General features: G+C 40.8%; 1 protein-coding gene across 5 annotated transcripts in view; it reads left to right on the top strand.

Annotated features, from left to right (window-relative positions):
- Positions 1-24,675, top strand: part of RALGAPA2 (Ral GTPase activating protein catalytic subunit alpha 2) — a 332,722-nt gene that overhangs the window by 9,336 nt on the left and 298,711 nt on the right. For all 5 annotated transcript variants that reach the window (XM_019712539.2, XM_019712535.2, XM_019712536.2 and 2 more), the window contains exons 2-3: positions 16,956-17,066; positions 20,558-20,610. In XM_019712539.2, the coding sequence (XP_019568098.2) occupies positions 16,956-17,066; positions 20,558-20,610 (164 nt within the window). The remainder of the gene's footprint in view (positions 1-16,955; positions 17,067-20,557; positions 20,611-24,675) is intronic.

Raw genomic sequence — 24,675 nt, 5'->3', positions numbered from 1 at the left:
TGGCTCAGGTAGTAAATGGCCATCAACTGTGATTGCATGGCCATCAGCTGTGGCTAGTTGGCCGTCAGCTGTAACCAGTGAGCCATTGGCCACAATATAACTGCTGTGGCTACGAGAAGGAGAAGAGAAAGAATGGGGCTAGCAAGAAGACGGCGGCTGGGCTGGCGAGTGTGGATGGCGGTTTGCGGACAGTGTGGATCCAGCCTCCATTGAGAGTATAGTGCCAACAGAGAGAATATAGTGGTATGACTCCCCTACCTATGGCTCCGTGGGTGTTCCTTTTTGGCCTCACCATATCCTGCGTTCTTGTATGGGGAGCGGGAGCAGAGACCCCGCAGGCCGTCCCGCACGACACATGGCGCAGCGAGCAGGGTCTCCCGCACGACAATCCATATAAGATGTAACTCTACTGCATTGATTTCTCATGTTCATGTAGTACTTTATGTTTTTTTAAAATGTTTTCTCATGTTCTCATTTGCTCAAATTGCTGCCTTAAGCAACCAGTTCCTCAAGGATTTGCCTTCTAGATTCTTAGTAGAGTTTTGTTTCTGAGTTACTTCTGAATTCCCATTTCAGGGAATTCCCATTTTATTTTTAGAAAAGAGGTGTTTCATAATCATTTTTATATCTTCTATATTGTTTTAGAAATTGAAAGCACATCTGAAAGATATTGAACACTTAGTTGTAATCTTTAACATTAAATATGTACTTTGATTTCGCTATTGCAATTGTGGTTTAGTTAAAAAAAATCCCTTTTGAAAAAGATAAGGAGCCCATTGATATTGTTTTGTGTTTGAGTTTAATGCTGGTATATATTCACTGACCCTCAAGTACGCTTTCACGGACACTGATGTCCCAGTATTGCTTATTCCCGACTGTAGGAGCCATGAGAATGTGCCATTCGCAGCTCTTGCTGCGGCGAGGATGATGATGGCTCCAGCTGCTGCCCTCCGTTCACCACCACTTTGCAGCCAAAGCTGAGCTTCTTTGGGCTGCTCCCAGCTAGTTAGTGAGCAAACAGGTGTGAGTACTAATGCGGCCCATTCCTGCGAGACCCAGATGGCTCTGAAGCGTGGCTTTGGCGTAAGGACTCCACGTTGGCCGGCTAAGACCTCTCAGAACTGTGCTGAAGTCTGAGGCTACCTCCTCAGCCCTCCTTCCTTTCCTCTCCTTCAGCAGGGGTCAGACATGCATTCCGATCTGGGTCTGAAGCCTCTCCCTGCCTGCTCAGGTCTTCCCCTTTATCCTTCACAGACAGTTCCAATAAATCTTTTGAATGTCTACTCCTATCTTGGTGTCTGCTTCTCAGAGAATCAAAACTAATATACCATCCTTTTTCCCAGACGGTGTTGCCCATCTTTCCATCTAAAATTCCTCCAGGAGACAGCACAAGCAGATTACATCTTCCACATAAGCTTTGTTTGTCCCTCTGCCCTGAAATGATCTTTCCTCAGAATTCCCATAACATTCTGTACGTCTTATTTGGCATTTATAGCCTTTGGCTTTGTGTTTTTATTTGTGTTTCTGCCTTATCTCCCCCACTAGATAAGCACATTGAGAACATGAACAGCTGCTGTTCATCTTGATTCCTCTTGGTAACGTTCTTCCTTATTTGTAATAATAATAATTAGCATTCAGTGATTTAATCATCACTTTCCAAATGCCAAGCACGGCCAGAAATACTTTTACATGTATTAACCCATTCAGTCCGCCCAAGTGGGATGGTAATATCATTATCCTAATTTTACAGATGAAACACACATAGGTTAAGAACCTTGCCCAAGGTTACGTGGCCAGCAAGTGACAGAGTGAGGATTTGAACTCAGGAAGCTGGATCCAGAGCCCCCTCCTTCATGAACAGTTACTTCTTATCCAGCACCATCCATGTGCCAGGCATTGTACATAGCCTTGCAGGGACGCCAGAGCTTGCAGTCCAGGTCTGGAGCAAATAATTATTAAAAAAAAAAACCAACCCCAAATGTGATTTCCAAATAGTTAATCTAACTCTGTGGGGGAGTAGCAGCACCTGTGTGGATGTTTTGAAAAATTCCTAAAGCTTTCCTGCTCCAAAGATGGTTTTCACCAGCCAGAAGTCCCATCATTATAGTAATGATTAAGATCATGAATCAGATGTCCTGAAAGAGCCCTTTAATTTTGTCCCTTGTGTACACGCACTTATTATCAGACCCACCCCTTGGATCCCAAGGAGAAGAGCTGTAAGAAAGGACTATTTCTCTGGACAGAAGGGAAAAGAGGTTGGAAAACTGTGACTGGGTGTGGGGAGAAGAGGCAGCAGGGTCAGAGAGCTGTTGGTAAGGACAGGCGTGGTGAGGCTTAGGCAAGTACCCCAGGTATTTTCTCAGGGAAACAGAATTGGAAAGACACGATTGTAAAATTTTAAATTGACAAAAACCTAAAACTGTCACCATCCCCCAAAAAGTACCTGTTATAACTAGTGGTGAAAATTCTTTCAATGAAATCTTTGATAGTATTTTAAGACTGCATGGAAGAAAGAGGAACTGACGACATACGTTGTTTCTTTATGTTTAAACTTTTTAAAGGGATTGGTGTGTTTTGTTTAGGTCTGGTCATATTTCTGGTGCAAACATTGCTGACCTCTTTATTCCATGGATTTTATTTTTACATCTGATAAAATGAGGATGTTTTTGGGCCAGATAGGCTTAATGTAGGAGGGTTTTTGCTGAACTTCCGGAGTGGAAGTAAAGTGTCACTTAGTCTCTCTCTCTCTCTCTCTCTCTCTCTCTCTCTCTCTCTCTCTCTCTCTCTCTCTCTCTCTCTCTCTCTGTCTCTCTCTCTCTGCATCATATTGCAGATAATTATTTTTGAGAGAATGTTTCCATTTCGCTCTTCCTGCTCCTAAAATAAATACCACAAACAGACACATCACCTTTAACTCAGAAAGTAAATAACTGGAAAAATATTTGAAACTTACAGGAGAGGAAATAGTTATATCCTCAATATATTAACAGGAAAAATTATAATAAATATTCAAAACATATACATAAGTTACAAATGAAGAAATGACAAGACTCAATATTTTAAATGTCACTCTTCACTAATAATCTAAGATACATACATTTACGGATTAAAATGTATTTACTTGGCAAAGTTGCTTTTCCCCCCTTTTTCCCAATGATAGTACACAGTGTTAGGTCTCTAACACACCTTTCTTTGATAGGACTATAATTTGATATGATCTTTTTGGAAAGTAATTTGTTGCTATGTATCAATGGTATTAAAAGTTTACGTATCATTTGATGCAATTTCCTCTTCCAGGAAATTTTGATAGGTATACTTAAAGACTCTTATGTTAAGAAATGCATTGCAATATTGTGTGTATGTTTAAATTTTTTTTTGTTGAAGTGAATTTCACATAATGTAAAATTAACCATTTTAAAGTGAACAATTCAATGGCGTTTAGTACATTTACAGTGTCCTGCAACCACCACCTCTATCTAGTGCCAGAACATTTTCATCACTCCAACAGAAAACCCTGTAACCATTAAGCAGCCACTCCTTGTTCCCTCCTCCCTCCAGCCCCTGGCAGAGAGAGAGAGAGAGAGAGAGAGAGAGAGAGAGAGAGAGAGAGAGATAGTTTAACCAGCCTGGGCTTTTTTTTGTTTTTTGGTTTTTTTGCTCCACCGGAATGCTAGTATATGCTGAGCGTATTTGTACTAATCAGGACTCTTGGTTGAGGTAGCTCAAATTAATCCAAAAAGATGGAATTTAATGACACATGCAACTAGTCTAGGGGGACCACTTGACTTCAGGTATAGCTGTTGGCAGGGATGTTAAGTGGTGTCCAGGACACTCACCCACTCTCATGTTCACTTTCATTTTTCCCACCTCCCCAGCTTGGTGGAAAATAATCCTCTGCACTCTGGGTTCTGTGTTTATTTTCTGTGCCTCTGTTTCATTCTCCGGCAGATTCTCCCAGGTGCAAGAGCAATGGTCTCTGAAAGCTAGTGACCCTTGAGAAGAGTGTGCCGGTCCCCTAGGGCCTACTACAGTTCCTGAGGCCATTCTGATTGATTGGACCTATTTGGGTCATGGGTCCATTCTTGTTCCAATCATTGGGTGAGGGAGATGAGGTACTTATTGGCTAACCTGGATCACTTATCCTGTTGCTGTAGACTGAATCTCATTCTGGCTCATATTTCTGAGAAAGTAGTTCTGGAAAGGCATTCTGGCACATTCCCACACAAAACAGCACTTCTTACATCTCTGCCTGTGCCCATGTACGAAATGTGTGACAATTAAGTTCACAAACTTGTTGAAATGATGTTGCTAACCTTTTTTTAATAATTGAGGGATTATTCATTATGAATTTGTACCAGCTGGACAAACAGTTAACCAGGTTTACTATTTGGAAGTGCTGAAAAGGCTGCGTGGAAAAGACGAAAACAACCTGAACTTTCCGCCAACAATTCATGGCTCTTGCATCAGGACAGTGCACCAGCTCACACGGCACTGTCTGTGAGGGAGTCTTTAGCCAGAAAACAAATAACTGTATTGGAACACCCTCCATACTCACCTAATCTGGCCCCCAATGAATTCTTTCTTTACCCGAAGATAGTGGCCATTCTAGAAAAGGAGTTCCAAAATTGCTTTGAAGGATGGACTAGATGCTGGCATCAGTGCATAGCTTCCCAAGGGGAGTACTTCGAAGGTAACCGTAGTGATATTCAGCAATGAGGTATGTAGCTCTTTTTCTAGGATGAGTTTGCGAACTTAGTTGTCTGACCTCATATATATTGTTCGAATTGTGAGTGTTCTTCAGAGTTGAAAAGTACAACAAGTTTGTAGAAACTTATGGCCCGGTGTCATGTCTACTGAGTTGTTCTTTTTTATGGTAAATAGGCTTTAAAATATAATCTCTTTCTGAAATACTCTGGCAGCTTTTTTTTTTTTTCCAAAATGAAAAAATAGCTTTATAGTTTTTTCTGGTTATACAATTTTACATACTCATTATAAACATCTGAATAATATGAATAAGCAAAAAATAATTTCTGTATGAAAAAGATCTTCAAATTCTGTAATCTTCTGATGAGCACTGTTAAAATTTTGGTAAACGTGCTTTCTGTGCTTGTTTTGTTTATGTGCATTGTCTTCTCTCTCTCGGCATGCATGCGCTCTCTCTGTCTCGTAAACGCACACACATAAAGTTTTACATGAATAGTCGTTATGTATAATCTAACACTATATTTTTGACTTAACATGCCTTGGACATTTTCTACATCACTACTGTGTTTCCCCGAAAATAAGACCTAGCCGACAATCAGCTCTAATGTGTCTTTTGGAGCAAAAATTAATATAAGACCCAGTCTTATTTTACTATAAGACTGTGTATAATATAATACCAGGTCTTATATTAATTTTTATCTTCCAAAAGATACATTAGAGCTGATTGTCTCACTAGGTCTTATTTTTGGGGAAACACAGTAATTGAAGACTTACGTAATACTTAAGTGGCCGTATCATGTTACATTGGACTCAGTGACAAATTATCCACCACCATTCTTCAGGTTGTGAGTTTCAGGCCTTCCCATGCCTTCAGCAGATTGTGGCCTGGGAGTGAGAGGAGTGGCTGCCCAGCAACCAGAATGGCCTTTGGTTTCTTGTGTAAGGGATATAGCAGCTGTGACAGTGTTTGTGACTGCTGACAGGGCAGGGAATGTGTGATGATTTTCTGGAGGTAAAGAGAGCCCTCTGGGGAAGGCCTATTTCAGTCTTTGTTGAGTTAATTTCACACGAAGGCTACCCTTTTAACTTGTCCAGGAGGAAGGTCATTCCACTTGCAAGCTGGCTCTGGTGTCCTAAATAAACCAACTTCTGGGTTCTGTTTTGGATTTTGTATTATTTAGTTCTGTGACTTCTACCAGATCTCACTTAGGTACTTAAAAAAAATCATATTTCTGGGTATGCCTTCCTGTACCTCCTTTACCACTTTCTGTTAATGTTAAACTCAATTAGGCCAGCAGTGTGGGAGCCTGCCTGCCTGGGTTCGAGTCCTGGTGTAGGCTAACCTCTTTGATCCTCCCCTGGCAAGAGGGACAGTATCTGCTTCCTAGGACTGGGAGGTTTACTTGAGTTAATATATACAAAGCTCTTTTGTAAGCCATTATAATTATTAATAATAATTATTGGAAATAAGTAAGATGGCTCTCTTTACCCATCACCACTTTTCTGCTTCCTTAGTTGTTGGAAATGGAGGTTTAGAGGTCACCATTTAGCTCCTGCTTTGCTCATTTTATTTCTCTCTGATTCTTTTCCTAGTGAGTGGTTTAGACCACAGATAATATAGGCTAGCCCCAATTCAGATGAAGAAAAGTAGAAGAAATTGTGCATTGACTTAAAAGGCAGATGAAACTTGATTCCCACAAAAGGAATGAACATATTAAAATGTATATAAAACACATTTGAGTTGAACATTATATTTCATTGGTGTATATATATTGTGTTTTATTATATTGGTACTTGATGTCTTTGTTAGAAACAAAGTTTTAAGAATCCTGCATTTGAGAAATATGTGTCAAAATGTTTAAAATAGGGCATCCAGATGGCTCAGTTGCTTAGAGCTGGAGTTCTCAGCAACAGTGTTGCCGGTTCAATTTCCACATGGGCCACTGAGCTGCGCCCTCCGCAACTGGCAACTTGATAGAAGACAACAACTTGAGCTGAGCTGCTGGAGCTGAGCTGCGGAGGGGCGGCTGGATGGCTCAGTTGGTTAGAGCGTGTGCTCTTTAACAACAAGGTTGCCGGTTCCATTCCAGCATGGGATGGTGGGCTGCACCCCCTGCAAATAGATTGAAAATGGCGACTGGACTTGGAGCTGAGCTGCGCCCTCCACAGCTAAGATCGAAGTTCAACAACTTGACTTAGAGCTGATGTGTCCTGGGAAAAAAAACACTGTTCCCCAATAAAGTCCTGGAAATACACACTGTTCCCCTTCCCCAATTAAGAAAAAAATGTTTAAAATAAAAATAGCTGTACTTTTTAAAACTCTAGCACTAGATGTTTGGAATATACAAGGAATTACTTTTACACATGGACTATCAGTCCTAGATAACAAAGTGTTAACATCTTTCTGACTTCTAAGAATTTTACTTTCTACATCTAGTTTACCTTATGGGTATAAGGAAATAAAAATAATGCATCTTAGGAAATGAAGTTGGATGGATATAACTTTTACAGCCTTTTCAGTTATACTAGTATTTGTTTCCTGTTCTGTCAGGTTTTATTTCAGTATCTACGGGGATGTTTTTGGTTGCAGGTAATAGAAAACCCAAATTAAATGTAAATGGTAACAAATGTTTTTCTCCTATAAAAAGCAGTCTTGAGGTAAGGTAGCCCCGGAGTCAGCTAATTCAGCAGTTTAGTGACCTCAACAGTCCAGACTCTGCCTCCCTGCTTTGCCGTCCTTAGTGTCCTCCATGTGGCAGGTTGTCCTCAGGCTGGGAAAATGACCATAGCCATTGTAAGCATTGCACCCAGATAGAACAGTGTCCAAGGCAGGGAAAAAGAAATTACTTCATTGTGTCCCTTTAAGAACAATTTATTTTTCCCAGACATCTCCATCAGAATTCTTCCCATTTCTTATTGATCAGTGTGGGCTCACAAGCTCGAGCCCAAACACTTCACAGGTAAGGACCATGTTGCTGCCATGCAGCATTTGTTCAGCAGCATCAGGTTTCATCCTCTGGAGCTGGGGACAGGCCAGCCTCCCTAAAGGGCATGGCTTTGTGGGGAGGATGATCCCTGACCAAGGAAGAGGAAAGATCTGTTGTGGGAGTCAGTGAGGTGAGGGGCCTGGAGGGAAAGCAGTGTTGGCTCCAGGCCACTCTCACTTTGTAGTTAAATGCTATAGAGAACCCCTATGGAAATAAATGGTTAATTATGGTGAAAATTTGAACATATGTGTATTTTTAGGGAAAAAAAAAATAAAGTTAAAGCACTATAACTGGTATGTACATGGTTGTAATGTATGTAAGAAACAAAACTATCAGTGAAGCTAAAAGATAAGTTCGTTTCATTTCCTGCAAACAAGAATATGTAGTCTAGGTTCCAACATGTTTCCCAAAGTATTCCAGTGTTCTAGTTTTCTTTTCCTTCTGTTGGGGCAGACTAATGGTGCTTGGGTTTAGAGGTACATGTATGTCAGACGTTGGCCCTAGAGAGGACTGAAAATTGAATTAACAGTGTGGGGCCCCTTAGAACGGTGGGTGGGACTAAAGCCTGATTGGCCAGGATGCTGGGGTGAGTTGAAAGTGTTGGTTTTATTATTATATATCATAAGTTACATATATAAAAACTTACTCTTTCACATATAGTCAGTATTTAAAACAGCAGGTTTTTAAATCTTTTGTATCTGGCACATGGCCTGTGCTCAAATAAATGCTTTCAATTGATCCAAGGTCAAAACTGAGACTGGAGTTTTATTGAGTAGATATGATGGAGGGGGAAAGGGAGAAGATTGAGGCAAAATGAAAGGGCTGATTTAGCTTAGCATGATAATCTCAAGATCCATCCATGTTGTCACAAATGGTACTATTTCATCTTTTCTTATGGCAGAATAGTATTCCATTGTGTATATTTTTATCTAATTATCTATTGAAGGACACTGGTTATTTCCATGTCTTGGCCACCGTAAATAAAGCTGCAATGAACATGGGAGCACATATATCTTTATAGATAAATTCAGATTTTTTGGGTAGATACCCAGAAGAGGGATTGCTGGGTCATATGGTAATTATGCTTAATGAAATAAGTCAGACAGGGAAAGTCAAGAACCATATGACTTCACTCATATGTGAGATATAAAACTGAAAGCAACAAAGGAACAAGACAAAGAGAGAAACTCATAGACACAGACAATAGTTTAGCAGTTACCAGAGGGTAAGGGGGAGGGAGGACGGTAGAAGAGGATAAAGGGGGTCAAATATGGTGATGGAAGGAGAACTGATTCCGGGTCGTGAGCACACAATGTGATATATAGATGATATAGAATTGTATGCTTGAAACCTACTGTGTTTCCCCGAAAATAAGACCTAGCTGGACAATCAGCTCTACTGCGTCTTTTGGAGCAAAAATTAATATAAGACCCGGTCTTATTTTGCTATAAGACTGGTCTTATCTAACATAATGTAATATAAGACCCGGTCTTATCTAACATAATATAATATAAGACCGGGTCTTATATTAATTAATTTTTGCTCCAAAAGACGCATCAGAGTTGATTGTGTCCCGGTAGGTTTTATTTTCGGGGAAATATGGTATGTAATTTTACTAACCTTTGTCACTCCAACAAATAAATAAAAAAAAGGGGGGGGGCTGATTTTAAAAAAAATGGACTGTGGAAACCAGATTGGGAAAAAAAGAAATGAAGAATTGAGGGGGATCATAAATTGTGACAAGATAGTGGGGTCGGTTGGATTGAAGGACCCGGTAGGGTTGAAGAGTTGTTGGAATTAGATTTCCAGGGGTGAGCAGGAGAGTGAATTGAAACGGAGATGTTGGAGGTGGGGAGGTTATAGGTAATGAATGGGTCTAGGATAGGACTGTGGGTGTGGGGGTGGAGGACAGCTTCATTAGAGAGAAGGAAATCAGGTATCATCTATACAAATGTTGAAATCAGTGCTAGTTCTGGAGAGAAAGACAGTGAACCAGGCCCTGATATCTTCGGAAGAGCTTGCGGGGATGAGTGAGTGCAGGACTGTGTGCAGCTAGGGTTGGTGTACAGACTGGTAGTGCGATCAGCACAGAAGTGCTCCGTGTGTGTGCGGGGAGGCGCCAGAATGCACCGGGTATTGCCGTGTGTGAGCAGGGAGGACACTGACCTCATCTTAAGACCAGCGATACGTGGCTGTAGGAGGAAATGAAAGGCTTACCTGACAGTCTGCAGGGCAGCAGTGTCCTCAGGTTTCATGTAGAGCCAGAAGGGGAAGGGAACTTTTAGAGATGTGGTAGAGAAGGGGGGATATGGTGAGCTTTATTTTATATGGGGGGGGGTTGTGGTTAGGAAGTTGGGGTGAGATTAGGTGATGACCAGAGCCTAATGGAGGTGACAGTGAGAGTTGAGGGTCATGTGGGAAGCTTGGATTTCCAGGGAGATGGGTGGAAACCAGAGTATAAGTCCTGAGGGGACCTCCCTGGTGTGTGGCTAGTGGGTAGCCCATGGTCACTTCTAGTTATAATTTCCTTTTTGAGTCTGGTCTCTTAATGCAGTTTGTGGTCTGACAGTAAGGAAGGGGGCTGGGCGGCTTGCAAGGAGCAAGGGGAGGACCTCCCATCACTCTGGTAGGGAGTGGTGTGGTGGGGTGGGTAAGGGTTATCTTTAGTGCATTATTACTTAACTTCTGGATGACTCCAGGAATAATTCCACTTTAAATATGTCCAACGATGTTCATACCTTAAAGTAGATATGAACACATGGCACTTGGGGGTGTTTTTCTGAAATTTGAAGTCTCTATGGTTTTACAAAAAGTGTTCTTGTAGGATGGAATTTGATCTTTTAGTTTTTAAAGCTTTGCAGAAATTCTATAAATAACCTTGCCTTGTGGGGATGGGGCGGGGGTGTGGGTGTCATGCAAGGTGTCCTTATCTGTCAGCTGACCTTGGGGGATAAGTACGCCCATCTCCCAATTCATCCTCTTCCCTTAGACTTCTCACACCACATCTTTGACCAGATCTCATGGTTCAGAACCCTGATACACGGGGGCTGGAGCCTTTTAGCTGCCGTGCAAGTTTGTATTTCCCGCCACATGAACATCTTGCATTTGTGTATAATCAGTACAGGGGACTTTTTAATATCTGCCTACAGATGCATTTTCAGACGTGAATTTCTCTTTAATAATAATAATGATGATAAAAGTGTTGATTTACCATTGAAGCATAATCTGTCTTATGACCTGATTACCTGCTGAGTCTTGAAAGGGCTTTATTGTGTTGACTTTACCTCCTCACCAGGTAAGCTCTAGGTCACTCACCTGCCTTTGGCACAGTCCTGCTGCACAGGAGGTTCTAAAACCTACTGGCTGGTTTCAGAAAACAGCAGTCCCTGGCCTCGCTCTGCGTAGCATATGTGACAGTTGACAGTAAGTTTCTATAACCTACTGGCAGCGTTTGTTACTTGGATCTCGTTTTTCTGCTTTTCCATTTTCAGGGAGGTGATGATGTGATACACTTGGGGGAGCTTCCTCATGGCCTTGCCGGCCCTCATGGCCTGGGAAGCTGCTTGTGGACAAGTTTCTGCTTCCCCACCAACATTTCGGCAGTTGCGTTTGGTAACGATCCCTCCCAACCTCACTCACAGCTTACGTAGGCGTTACTGTAACAAGCGTCTCTTCTCCCTCGCCTGTCGGCGTTGGCTGGGGTGGTTGTGCCTCTGGCTGCAGCTTGCCTGGGGTTGGCTCCATTGCGGGATACGTCAGCTCATTGCCCTTGGACCAGAGACTACCTGAGGCTCTCTAGCAATTGCTGGGTCATATATGTAATAGACAGTTGGCCAAAACACATCAGGAGATTCAGCCCTAAGTCAGTGTGGGTAGATGGAGGGAAGGAATAATTTGTGGTGTTTTTACAAACTACAGTAAGATGGAAAGAGGGCAGGGACCTGGCCGTTGTTTAAAGGTGTGCGTTACTAATGAGTTCATCCTTGTCAGCATTTTCTGTCTTGTGTCTGACTAAATGATTTCCCTTGTTCTCACTGTTTCTAAATGATGTTTTATTAAGTTCACCTTGATTTTTCACTTAGCTATTTTCCCTATCACCAGCCTTTGATCTTGAGCATAATGCCTTCAGTGCCTTTATCTAGGGAATTTGAGTAAAATAGTAAATCTTCATCTGCTCACAGACGTGTAGGCAGGGCTGGGCTGGCTCTCACTCTGGGGTGGGGGTGGACGGTGGACGGAATGGGAGGGTGGGGAGGGGTCATGCCCTACTCGGGAAGGGCTGACCTGAGCTCCTTCTTTTCTTGACAGAGTCCACTGGGACAAGGACGTGTCCCCTTCCTTAGGTGCTTCCCAGCCCCCTGCTGAAGCAGGTCTTTTGAGGCTCTGTTATGATCCTCCCAGCTATAAAGGAGTAGAATGTTACAGAAAAGGATTATATGTGGAAGGAAATGGAGGGATAATCCTACTGGTTTCATCGGTATGTTTATTGGTAATGCTTTCTGCTATATTGGGATTAGGGCCATTTAATAAGATATGGTCTCCTTAAGTGTATAAGTTTTATGAGTCATTGAGTTTTATGGCTTCATAGGCAGGTGAAGCGGGGTTATTCCCACCTAGTGAGATGGCCTTGGCCAAGAACTAGGTAATTGTAAGAACTAGCATTTATATAATGCTAACTGACACACTTTGCATATGCTCATTTTATCATCACCACAGTCCTGTGATGTATGAACCACTGGTAGCCCCATTTCTTAGATGAGGGAAATGAAGTCCAGGGTGTTTACGTAACTTGTCCAAAGTCCTGTAGCTTCTGGACGTGAACAGAGGGAGTCTGCTCCAAAGCATCAACCTTGCCATCAACCTTTGCTGTTGCTTTTCAGATAGATATGGAGAAATAATTGTCAACAGGAGGTTTAGCTGGACCAGAGGGTGGGAGAGAGTAGCTTCTGGTGTGGAATACACTGGTAGACTACTTTGAGATATAATGGGAAAATAATAGAAACAGTTTATTGGCTATTGGTTAGTGGTGAAGGAGAATGAGAAATTAAAGGAGATTTCTGTAAAAAATTCAGGAATGACCCCCAGTTCTGTAAAGCTATCTGCTGGTTGCTTCTCTGGTTAGTGTGAACGTACTTCGCTGAGTTTTGTGATTATCCTAAGGCAGCGGGCTAGTGTCTGTGCCGAATACACTGAAAATCATCACCTCAAAGCAGTTTACAATCTGGGCTCTGTAGTTCAGGACTTGCCCTTCTCTCTCTTCCTTACCTGCCCGCATGAGGCTGTGGGGAGATTGCCATGAGTCCTTCTTGGGGAAATCGGCAGTTCCTGTCTTTAGTGCCACTCTCTTCCCTCTTGTTTCTTACCTGTCTTATCTTCCTGCTCTTTTTCTCCTGGCTCTTCTGCACATCCCCAAGGTGATGACTTATTTCTTTATGTTAATATTCCTGAGTTGATTTCTAGTTTGATTTATTCCCACTTGTCACTGAGGCCTTTGTGTAGCTCAGGTTTGAGTTGGAAGACCTGGGAGGTCACATAACATCCTGAACCTGAGGTTTCTTTATCTTGATCACACCTACCCCCTCTACCTCACAGGGTTGTGGTGAGGGTCAAATAAAATAAATTTATGAACATGTCTTTTAAAGCATAAAAGGGTAGCATTTTTAATATTTCCAACCTCCCCAAGGAGCCTTGTCCGCTTCCTGCCTTGATGCCCTGCATGAGCTTCGGTCATGGTGCCTTTTCTGTTACTAGTTTGTTTACCTCTGATCTCTTGAGGACCCTGCATCTTATTCTCTTTAAATTTCCTAGCACTTGGGTCAGGGCTAGTTGGCATAGGTAGGGGCTCAGTAATGTTTAAATGAAGGGGTGAAGTATGTCTGTCTAAAGGAAGTTTGTGGTCATAGTCTTTTTTGTTTTTCCTGAACAAAGTCTTCCTACTGTATCTCTATACTTCTTGAAGTTAGCCTTGTTAAAAAAGCAGCCCTTTGAGACCTTCTTATATTCCCTTTTGTAGGGTGCCAAATTTCAGTGCCTGTGGTTGCCTTCCTCATGATCTGTGCTTACTGTATACTCATCTGATGAGTCTGGTTTTTTCAAAATAAGACAAATCAATGAGTCATTCTAGATTTTCAGTTAGAGATATAAAATATTTATTTATTTATTTATTTATTTATTCATTTAACAAGTATGTGTTGAGTACCTTTTGTGTGCCAAGCTCTGTTCCTAGGGCTGCGAATATAGTAGTGAACAACACAGGTGAGACTCCTGCCCTTCTGTAGCTTCTGTTCTAGTGGAGTGCCAGTCACTGAAGAAGTAAATGCATAAATGAGATAATTTCAACTACTCTTAAGTGCTGTTGGGGGGAATCGTGTGAAGAGCACTCCCAGACTAGTGAGGAGTTCTTACACGTGTAAATAAACTGTGTTACAGATGTTATGCTTTTAGTTTCACTAAAAGCGGGTTACCTTGAAGGGATCTAATTGTTTTGTTAGTATTTTTAAGCCCAGTACCATACATGTCTCATTTACAAGAACGACAGTGAATGGCTGTTACTTGGATTTTGGCTGCGTGAGAGCATCTCAGTCTGTATGAGGGCTCCTCAACTGATGAAGACCCTCTTTGTTCAGGTTGCTGATATTTGAATGTGTCTGAGGGACCAAGGGAGGCCCGAGGAAGATGGGGGAGTTGTTGATCATTAGTAACTTCTCTGTGCCATCGGCTGCATCAGTTCACCCACATCTGTGATGCAAATAATTGCTTGCTTGCGTTGTGTGTCTGAGGCTCATTTGCTGGTGAGCTGTCAGGCGTGCATCCATTACAAAGTCTATGAGGAAGAAGGCAGGGTGATGGACATGTGAAGACATGTGAAGAGTGACATATGGGGACACTTTGTCAATTTGTGTGATCCAAGTTCTGAAGGAGGCAAAGGAATGAGCAATATGAAGGTCTAGGGGTGGGGGCAGCACGCCAGAGGTACCCCAAGTGGGGAGCACGTTTGGGAAGTTGAGGGAATGGAAAAAAAGGCCTTACAGGCCATGGTAAAGAGTTTGGATTTTAAGTACCACTGAAGGCCATTGGAAGGTTTTGAGTAAAGGAATTGTCTGACTTGATTTACATTATGAAAATTTCCTATTGATTGCAGCATGGAGAATAGACTACAGAGGTAAAGAGTGGAAATGGGGAGCCCAGGCAGCCAGCATGGGTGAGGATTCATGGTGATGTATGCCAGGCAGGGCTGTGGAGGGCAGGAAGTAGCCCAGGGCTGGGACATGTTCCAGGTGGAGTTGACACACTGGAAATGGGCTGTGTGAAGGACCAAGAAGAACCCAGGGTAATGTCTAGGTTTTGGCTTGAGCAGCTAGGTGTGTTGTGGTGCCTGAGGGAAGATCACAATTTGAGGGGGAAAACAATACTTTCCTTTGGACATGTTTAATTGGAGACGCCTCTTAGGCTCACAGACGGAGAAATCCAGCAGGTAGCAGTCTGTGAGAGTAGAGCTTGAGGGGTAGGGGAATGTGGTGAGGGTGTGTCAGGGCTACAGGTAGAAATGGGGAGTCCTCAGCAGAGGGATAAAATTTCTCTCTTGATACACTCAAGGATCTGAAGGTCTCTTGATAGATTCAAGGATTTAAAGGAGGGTTAGGCCATTTTGCCCCCTAGAGGTGTGTGATCTAATGGTTTACAAGTTGTGGTCATTATCCTATAATTGTGTGTTACAGGCTGATTCTGTCATTCAGTTCATTCGAGAAAATATTGAACTAAATACTGTGCTAGGTGCAGGGGACATAATATGATGCATGAGATAGACTGACAGTTCTATGAGGGTAGGAAGTGTCTAACAGAATTCAAATCATTCCATCAGAATTAAATCAGGAATTCCATCAGGAATTAAGTAAAGTATGACACATTCTGTGACAGGGGAAGAAGAGGGTGATGGAGCACAAAGCAGGCACTGACCTAGTCTCAGGATGGGCTGGGGCTGTTTCAGCTGACCAGTGAGTGGTGAGTAGGAGCTGGCTGGGTGAAGATGCTTTAGAGGGAACAGTTGGTGGTGAATGGGCTAGCAGCTTGTATTGGAGTGAAAATGAACAAAAGCTTTATTGGAACTGACACATTCTGTGGAAGGCATACAAGGCCTCCTTGGCAAGATTGTACAGCTCAGAAGAATAATAATATCCATGAAAGGATATTGTAATTGCATGAAAGGCTCTATATAGTCATGAGAGGAAAACAACTCTTTAGATTCATCAGCATTAGTGTTAACTTCATAGAATTTAAGCATAGTAATGGGTATGTTCACATGTATTCACAGTTTTAGGACCCCAAAAGCAATTGATGCCACTCTGTTATAGATTGAAGAGCAACATATTTTTTCTTGAGTAATCCTTGTATAATTTTAAGGTAGCTCTTTTTCATTTTCCCAAGGATACTAGTGTATTCTCCCAAAGAGCTAACACCTTAGTCATGACTCTGTTGTAAATGGTACAACCAACCTCGTTTGCTAAGGGAAATGTACAAAGGTGTGTTGACAGTGGGTTACAACTCTGATGGGAGTTTCTAGGGATGACTGGGCCCCTGGAAGAAGTAGCTGAGTTGCTGGCTTGGTCCCAGTTGGAGTTGTTGCTGGACTAAATTCCCTATACAGTTGGTGCAAACAGAGAAACACTACTCAAAGCAACTCTAGGTACACATGGAGGACCTCACCATGTCGAAACAGGAATGGGACACGTCACCTAGAAGCTAGAGGGAGGGTGGCGACCAGTGGCCCAGATGGAAGTGGGTGGGTATGGTGGGGGAAGCACCCACTAGTTCTCTGGAGCTGGTTTTATGTCAGCGGGTCTGGGGGAGAGACTAGCCATGACTCCAGGGGCAAAGTTGTTTTTCAGATGTACAGTTCCTTCCCTCTTATGGCCTATGTCACAAGCCACCTTCTCCATGAACTTCTACTTCCCCATCCCCTAACAGGAAGTCATCTTGTCCCTCCGCATACCTCCCTCAGTGGTGCTGACTCTCTAGCTGGTCTGTAAGTGCTGTGTCCCAGTGGCTCTGATCTCCTTGACTCAGTCTTCTGCAGGGGTCTGCTTGTGGGGGAGGTGCCCCAAACCCATTCAAAGCTCTCGTAGTGGAGGATAAATGGATGGAAATACTTTTTTTTTGTCTTATATAGGAAAAAAGCTAGTTTTTACTTAATTTCTGAAAAGGTTGTTTGTGAATTCTGATAATTATAGAAAGTTATTGTCATAAATGGAATTTTTTTCTTTTCAGATAATGTGGATGCAAGTGAACTTAAGCAGTTTTTTGAGACCAACTATTCTCAAATATATTTCATCTTCTATGAAAATTTTATAACACTGGAAAATAGTTTGAAATTAAAAGGTAAGCATTTCTACAAAAATTTCTTTTGATATTTTTCTAAATTTTTTTTTTTTTTTTTTTAATGCTTAGGTTTTCATGCATCTTAGACTCCCAAACCTAGCTCTGCTCCAGGGTCCCCACTGCTGTAATTGCAGCTTATGAACTAGACTCAATATCCAGAACATAACCTTGACTTCTCTCTCCTGTATCCCTTTTCCTTATATCCATAAAGTACCTGTGGGACACCCAGGTGTAGGTTCTGGATGGGCAGTAAAAATACAGGGACTGGAACTTGGGGAAGAGAGATGCAATCATGCTGTTGCCAAGGAAGAAAATACATGTAGAGAAAGAGTGACAGTCAGGGATTTGGAGTAATTCCTTTTACAGAAGCAATCAGAGCATCTATACACTCCTCTCCATGTCCAGACAAAGAGAAAAGATAAAAGTGGAGTGGTGGAGGGGAGGGTGCCAGGAAAGTGTTTTGTCACAGAAGCCCAGAGAAGAATTTCAAGGCATGAAAAATCAGCAATGGCTGATGATGCAAAAAGGAGCAGCAGGACTAGGGAATGATAGCACATCGAGGAGCTGTCACTGATTAGTGAAAGGAAAGTTCTAGCTGAGTGGTGGCATTGGAAGCCAGGCAGAGAGAGTGAAGTTGTGAGACACTTGAGAAATACCCTTTTCAAAGATATGATGTGGAAGACAGAGGAGTGTATCTCAAAGAGTAGCTTGGTCATGGGAAGGTTTTAAAGGATGCATTTGCTTGTTTGCAGGCTGAGGAAAGGGAGGTAACTGATGGTGCAAGATGATGGAGGAAGTGGGTTGAGACAGGGTCAAATATAAAGAAGAGGACATGGAGAGGAGTGTATAGATGCTCTGAGTGCTTCTGTAAAACCTGAGGCAAATGTCAAACATGGAGGGGAAGGAATTTGGGGCAAGGCACTGTGTAGCGTCTGCAGTAGAGCAGATGGCTTAGAGTCTTACCATGCTCCAGGCTCCAGTAGGCCGTCAAGCCATATACGGGCATGTGCCCAGGATACCAACAAGTGTGATTTTTTTTTAATGAATTGCCCAGTTTCCTCCCTGTGATTTTTCAATTGATATAAATCTTAAACTTCAAATTCTTTTTTTGCCAAATTGGTAGATATTTCACATTTGAAATCATGTGATTATTATCTTGCTTTCTAGCTTTGCTCTACTTTACTTTTTGTTTCATAGGTGTGTGGAGAAAAATGTGATATGTATAACTGAAATAGCAATGAAAAAATTAAAACCCCATATCTAAAAAAAAACCCCAAACCCTGCAACCTGAAAACCCTGTTTCTATAAGGTCCTCCTTCCTTCCCTCCCTCTTCTCCCTTTTGCTTCCTCTATCTTTTTGGAAAAATGTAGTGGTTCAAGACTGTATTAGTTATTTTGTGCTGCATAACAAATCTTTCGAAAACTGAGTACCTTAAAACAACAGCCAGTCGTTTATCTATGATTTTCTGGCTCTATTGGGCAGTTCTTCTGGTTTAGGCTAGCTCGTGCTTCTGATGTCAGCTCGTGGCAGATGGCCTATTCACATGTCTTGTGGTTGCAAAGCTATTGACCAGGGTACCTTAGTTCTCCTCCATGTGGCCCCTCTTCTCTGAGTAGCAGGCTATCTTGTGCCCCTTTAGATAGTGGCGTTAGGGTTCCAAGCTCAGAAAGTGAATTTTCAAGTTTATGCTTGCCTCACATTTGCTAATACCACATTGATCAGAGCAAGTCACATGGCATCTCAGATTCAGGGCATGGAGAAATAGACATCTTTTGATAGGAAGAAGAAAATCTTTCTCCATTTTTACGATGTACTGCAAAGAATCATAATGAAGAGCCAGTAAAAACAGGGTGAAATTTTGAAGTTTCTTACTTTTAGTACAATCTGTGTTTTGATTTGAGTGTAGGGAAGAAAGTGTACCAAAACAAAGGAATAAAGGAAAATGTTTACTAGGAATAATGAACTCACCTTGTGGTAACTTCAGCTTTCCAGTTATTCAGGCCAAATCCAGAGTTATTGGCTCTACCTTCAAAATACATGAAGCACCACTGACCTCTTCTCATGTCTACACTGGTAATGCTGAAGCTCGCATTATCCTCACCTGGATTATTGTGTTCTCCCCTCCCTCCTTAACCCCTGCCAAAGTCTCTTCAAAAGAGCAGCTGGAATGATACTTTAAAAATGTGAGTCAAATTAAGACTTAGCTCTGCAAACCCTCAAATGGCTTCCCATTCCTGAAGTCATTACAGTGGCTTCAGACCCTGTTTTCCTGCCTTCCTTCACCCCACCAGCTCTCTAACTTCACCTGCTACAACTCTCCCCCTTTGCTCCAGACACCAAGGACCTTCTTGCAATTGCCTTCTTTCCTGACCATGCCAAACCTGCTCAGCAATAGGACTTTGCACTGTCCAGTCCCTCTGCCTGGAAAACATTTCCCCCAAATTTCCATGTGACTTGACTCCTTGCCTCTTTTATATCTTTGCTCAGGTGCATCTTAGCGAGGTGTTCCCTGACTTCACTAGTCAAAATTGCGTACCACTCTTTTTTGGCATTTCCCATGTGCCTTGCTTCTCGGTTTTCTCATTTATTCATTTATCGAACCCGTCCTCCTGCTAGAATGTAAGCTTCCTCAGGGCGGAAGTTGTTGTGTTTTGTTCACTCATGTATCCTCAGGCCTTGGAATAATCCCTGACATAGAGACATTCTTTGGTATTTGTTCAGTAAGTAAATGACATCCACTTCATGGAATTGTGGGGATTCAGTTAGATCGGGGGTCCACAAATTATAGCTTGCTGGTTGTTTTTATAAATCAAGATTTATTGGACACAGTTATACCCATTCATTTATGTATTGTCTGTAGCTGTTTTTGCACTATAACAGTAGAGTTGAGTAGTTGTTAGAGGAGCCTGAAAAACCTGAAATATTTTCTATATGGCCCTTGGCAGAAAAAGTTTGCTGATTTCTAAGTTAAGTGATGTATGCCAAGCACTTACTACAATGCTTGGTACATAGACTGGACAATAAATGGTAATTGCTGCTGTAGGTATTGTTGTTGTTATCAAAAGGACATGTGCAATTGCCTAAAGAGTAATGACTTTTTATAGTATTACTGCTTTATGCCTTTTCATGCCACAAAGCTAGAACTCTGTTTTTATTGTGCGTTCTTGTCATAATTTGACATCATACGTAATTAATTGAGAAATGAATAAATTACCTGTCATGGATTGATCACAACTGAGAAAACATGGAAGCTGTGTTTAAACAGCTAACAAGGAGCAGCTCTGCTAGATGTGGACCCACGTGGCCTGGCTTGGTCGGTGGACCATCTGCATTCCTAACACGGGCTCCATTCTACCTCCCAGTATTATTTAAATAAATGAATGTATGTTGAGGCTTAAATGTTTTGAGATACCTTTTAACATAATTTCTTAATATCTTAAAATTTATACATTGTCATGATAACTAATTTTTTTTTTTAAATATATTCCAGGGAATAATAAGTCACAAAGGGAGGAGCTGGACTCTATCCTCTTTCTTTTTGAAGTAAGTTTTTGTTAATTCATTTAGCTTTTAAGATTCTTGTCGAAAATATAGTATTGTAGATCTTTAATTTCGCTTGAAGACAAATAAAAATGATGGACATGTATTTCCTTCCTTCCTTCCTTCCTTCTTTCCTTCTTTCTCTTCCTTCCTTCCTTCCTTCCTTCCTTCCTTCCTTCCTTCCTTCCTTCCACTTTTACAAACAATGCTGCAAAGAATGTTCTTCTGATTTTTTAAAAAAATTTTTTGCAAATATATGGGAGACTTTTTCCTGTGTGGGTACCTGGACATAAAATTATTAGATGGAAACATTTGTACATTTTAAATACTTATATTGCCAAATTATTCTTCAAAAAGGTCATATAAATTTATATGTAAACTTATAGGTAAGTCTCATGTAAATTTCCCTAACCAACACTGGAGATGATTTGTCCTTTTCATTTATGCACACTGACATGTAAAAACAGTTTTCAATATATATTTTTCTGACTACTAATGAGGTTGTGATCTTTGTATAACCTGTGTGTCCATGTGTGTTGATCATATATTCTCTTTAAAGTTGGAACAATGTTTGGGTGTGATTTTTGATCGATTAAGTTGAGAGTCTTTCTTGTCCAAATGTATTAGACAAGGGGCCAGATTGCTGATATTTTGAGAGGTATACCAGAAGCAAATTATAGGTTCTGAAAGTTAATTGTTGGTTATCTAGAAATCACCTAAGGATTAAAGAGACATGTGCTTAGGTTAGTAGTAAATCAGCTTTAGGACTGTAAAGGAAAGGCCTAATGTGTGTTTGCTGCAGAACTGGCTACAGGGGGAAGCCAGGGGAGGAAGGCTCCCCATGAGCTTTCTGGGTTTGTGGAATAAAACAGGTGTGAAACCTCCAGCCCAGGACTCAGCTCATGGCTGGCGCTCAATAGCTGTGGTTCTCCTTTCTCACCTTTGAGGGCTGTACTCCTTCCCTGGAGTAACAGACATTCATGCACATATTTTGTGGTGATTTTGTTTTCTGTGGTAATCCTCCAGTGAATGAAACCTATGCAGTTGTAAGATGTGCAGGGCAGTCCCTCTGGGATGGCAGCTGTGACTATTTTAAAATGGCGCCATTTATATTATTTTTTTACATCTTAAATATGTATCTACTGATCATCATTTGTTTAAACTATTCCATTAATTTAAATTGTTTTATTTGTGTAATAGTTGATGCGTTTACTAAAGAAATTACCTATGCACATTTTGAAGCATGACGGTTAAGCCCATATTCTTGCCCTCCTCTGTCTCCCCCATTTTAAGAACTAGAAGCTACTTAGGTGCTCCTCCTTGAGCCTGTCTTTTCTGTCCCCTTCCCTGCATTTCGTCATTCCATTTCTTTTAAAAAATGGTTTTAACACAAGTATTTGTATCCCTAAATGCATTGTGTAGTTTTGTTTGGTTTTGAGTGTGGTAAATGGTCTTACATGGTACATAATCATCTGTGGCTTGCCTTTTACACTCAACATTATTTCTAAGATTTATCCTTGTTTTTCAATTTAGCCCTGGTTCATTCATTCCATTCCCATTGCTGGATTAAGTGAATATATATGATTTTTTTAAATTCCAACATTTTGTTATTTATTTATTTAGGCTTTCTTGGTAGACAGACATTTCCAGTCTCATTGTTCTTTTCTTTCCTTGTTTTCCCTGTCTTGGCTGTTAAAGACATTTAAACAAATTTCCTTGCCTTCTCCAGGATCTGAGCCTTCTTATACAGATGCAACAGTAAGTTAGAATTACTATACGAGGTCTGACAATTAAGTTTGTGAACTTGTTGCAATGATGTTGCTAACCTTCTTTGATATCAGAGGGATTATTCATTATGAATTTGTACCAACTGGACAGTTAACCAGGTTTACTATTTGGAAGTGCTGAAAAGGCTGCGTGAAAAAGTTAGATGACCTGAACTTTTAGTCAACAATTCATGGATCTTGCATCACAACAATGTACCAGCTCACACGGCACTGCCTGTGAGGGAGTTTTTAGCCAGTAAACAAATAACTGTATTGGAACACCCTCCCTACTCACCTGATCTGGTCCCCATGACTTCTTTCTTTACCTGAAGATAAAGGAAACATTGAAGGGAAGACATTTTGATGACATTCAGGACATCAAGGGTAATACAACGACAGCTCTGATGGCCATTCCAGAAAAAGAGTTCCAAAATTGCTCTGAAGGGTGGACTAGGCATTGGTATCAGTACATAGCTACCCAACGAGAGTACTTTGAAGGTGACTGTAGTGATATTCAGCAATGAGGCATGTAGCACTTTGTCTAGGATGAGTTTGCGAACTTAATTGTCCGACTTCATAGTATCCTGCCCGGTTTGGGAAAATATCAGGCCAAGCTTTCTTACACTGGCACATATCTGATGCCGAGGAGGGCACATGTACTCTACCAGTCCTAAAATACAGAAATATACATAATTATTAGCAAAACTTAGTTCTTAACTATTGTGGAGATTTAGTTTTTTAAGTAACCAAGGACCTGATTAGTACAATATAAATTATAGAAAATTATTCTGATGACACATATAATATTTGCTTTTTAGGCAGAAAACTTTTTTATAATATTAGTAGCAGACTAATAGTTCAAGAAATTTGTCCTACTCTACAGAGAGAAAACTCAACTTGACTAACTTTTGATATTCAAATTTATTTAATTAATTGTATTTAGTTCAACCATATATAAAAATTTCTCAAGATTTTCCTTTACAAACCTACAACTTTCCTAGTCCCTCTTAGTTTGTTTCTTCAGAAATAACCATCCTTAGACAAACTACTATCTTTCAGTTCCTTCAAAAATGTATCCATACCTTATACCTTCCTTGAAAATACACATCATTTCCTTTCATATTAATTAAAATCTATAATCTTCAGAACCTTAATTTCTACTGATAACTAAACGTAAGCAATTAGCACTTCCATTGGCAAATCCAGACACATACTCTGCAACCTTCAAAAGCATAGACTTTTGTAATAAAATGCAAGATATATTTATTAACAGGTCTTAATTTATCTTTTAATGTTCCTATGACAAGAAGCCAGAAATAGATTAACTCAGACCTATCTAATAATTAATATTTCAGCATTTCATTATTTTAAAATACCTAAGTATTCAATAATTTTTATCATTTAACATAGCTTAACAATTAAAATCTTAAGTTGCCAACAGATGCTGGGAAACCACGTCCAAGCATCCACATCATATAGTTATTACTAAAAAGTTTCATCTAAAATGTTACTTTAGTTATTTCTTATTAGTTCTTAACTCTGTGAGATTTTAAAGTTAATTATTACTGAAGCTATTTTCTTGACAAATTTTGTAACAGAGATAACATGAATTTGTTTTTGTAACCTCAGGTAAAACAAAAGATACCATATTTAATGTTAATAACCTTAAAAGACATGTCTGTTTAACCAAAAGTTAAACAAACCGTAGTATCAAATATTTTTTTAGATCACATGATTCTGAAAAGTACTTGAGTCAGTTTTTATTATTTTAATTATATAAGCACTTAATCTTTTTTCTTTAAGCCAATCAAATATTATAATCTGGTAATACTACCTGGAGGCAGAGACATTATATCACATATAAAACATAAACAAACACAGATACCAGAGACCAGCAATTGCAAAGAGGACAGTTCCAAGGAGGCTGAAAAAAAGGTGGGGGATTGGAAAAGGAAAAGGAGAAAGAGAAAAAAAAGAAAAGGGAAAGGACAGACTAGGGATGAACAGCAACAACAAAAAAGCAAACAAACCAGAAACCAAACCAGATGAATACTCACAGAGACTTACTAACCCATGGTTTCTAAATCCTATCAGTTGCTTTTCTTCTCACCAATTTAGGTGTTTATAGGAGGCTGTCACCCAGAGGGGTAGAGCCAGGAGAGTTCCGGAGACAGAGAAGTTCTTGGCAGCTGCTAGAACGTCCCTGTAATCCCCTCCCCTGGGCCAATCAGCCACAAGCCGCAGGGATTTTACGAACTTAGGTCCAACACTGCTTGTCACCTGGGGCCCAAAAACTTGAGTG

Source organism: Rhinolophus sinicus, linkage group LG13 (assembly GCF_036562045.2).
Source record: "Rhinolophus sinicus isolate RSC01 linkage group LG13, ASM3656204v1, whole genome shotgun sequence".
Classification (NCBI taxonomy): domain Eukaryota; kingdom Metazoa; phylum Chordata; class Mammalia; order Chiroptera; family Rhinolophidae; genus Rhinolophus; species Rhinolophus sinicus.
Note: the sequence above shows the minus strand (reverse complement) of the source record. Positions and strands in the feature narration are given on the sequence as shown.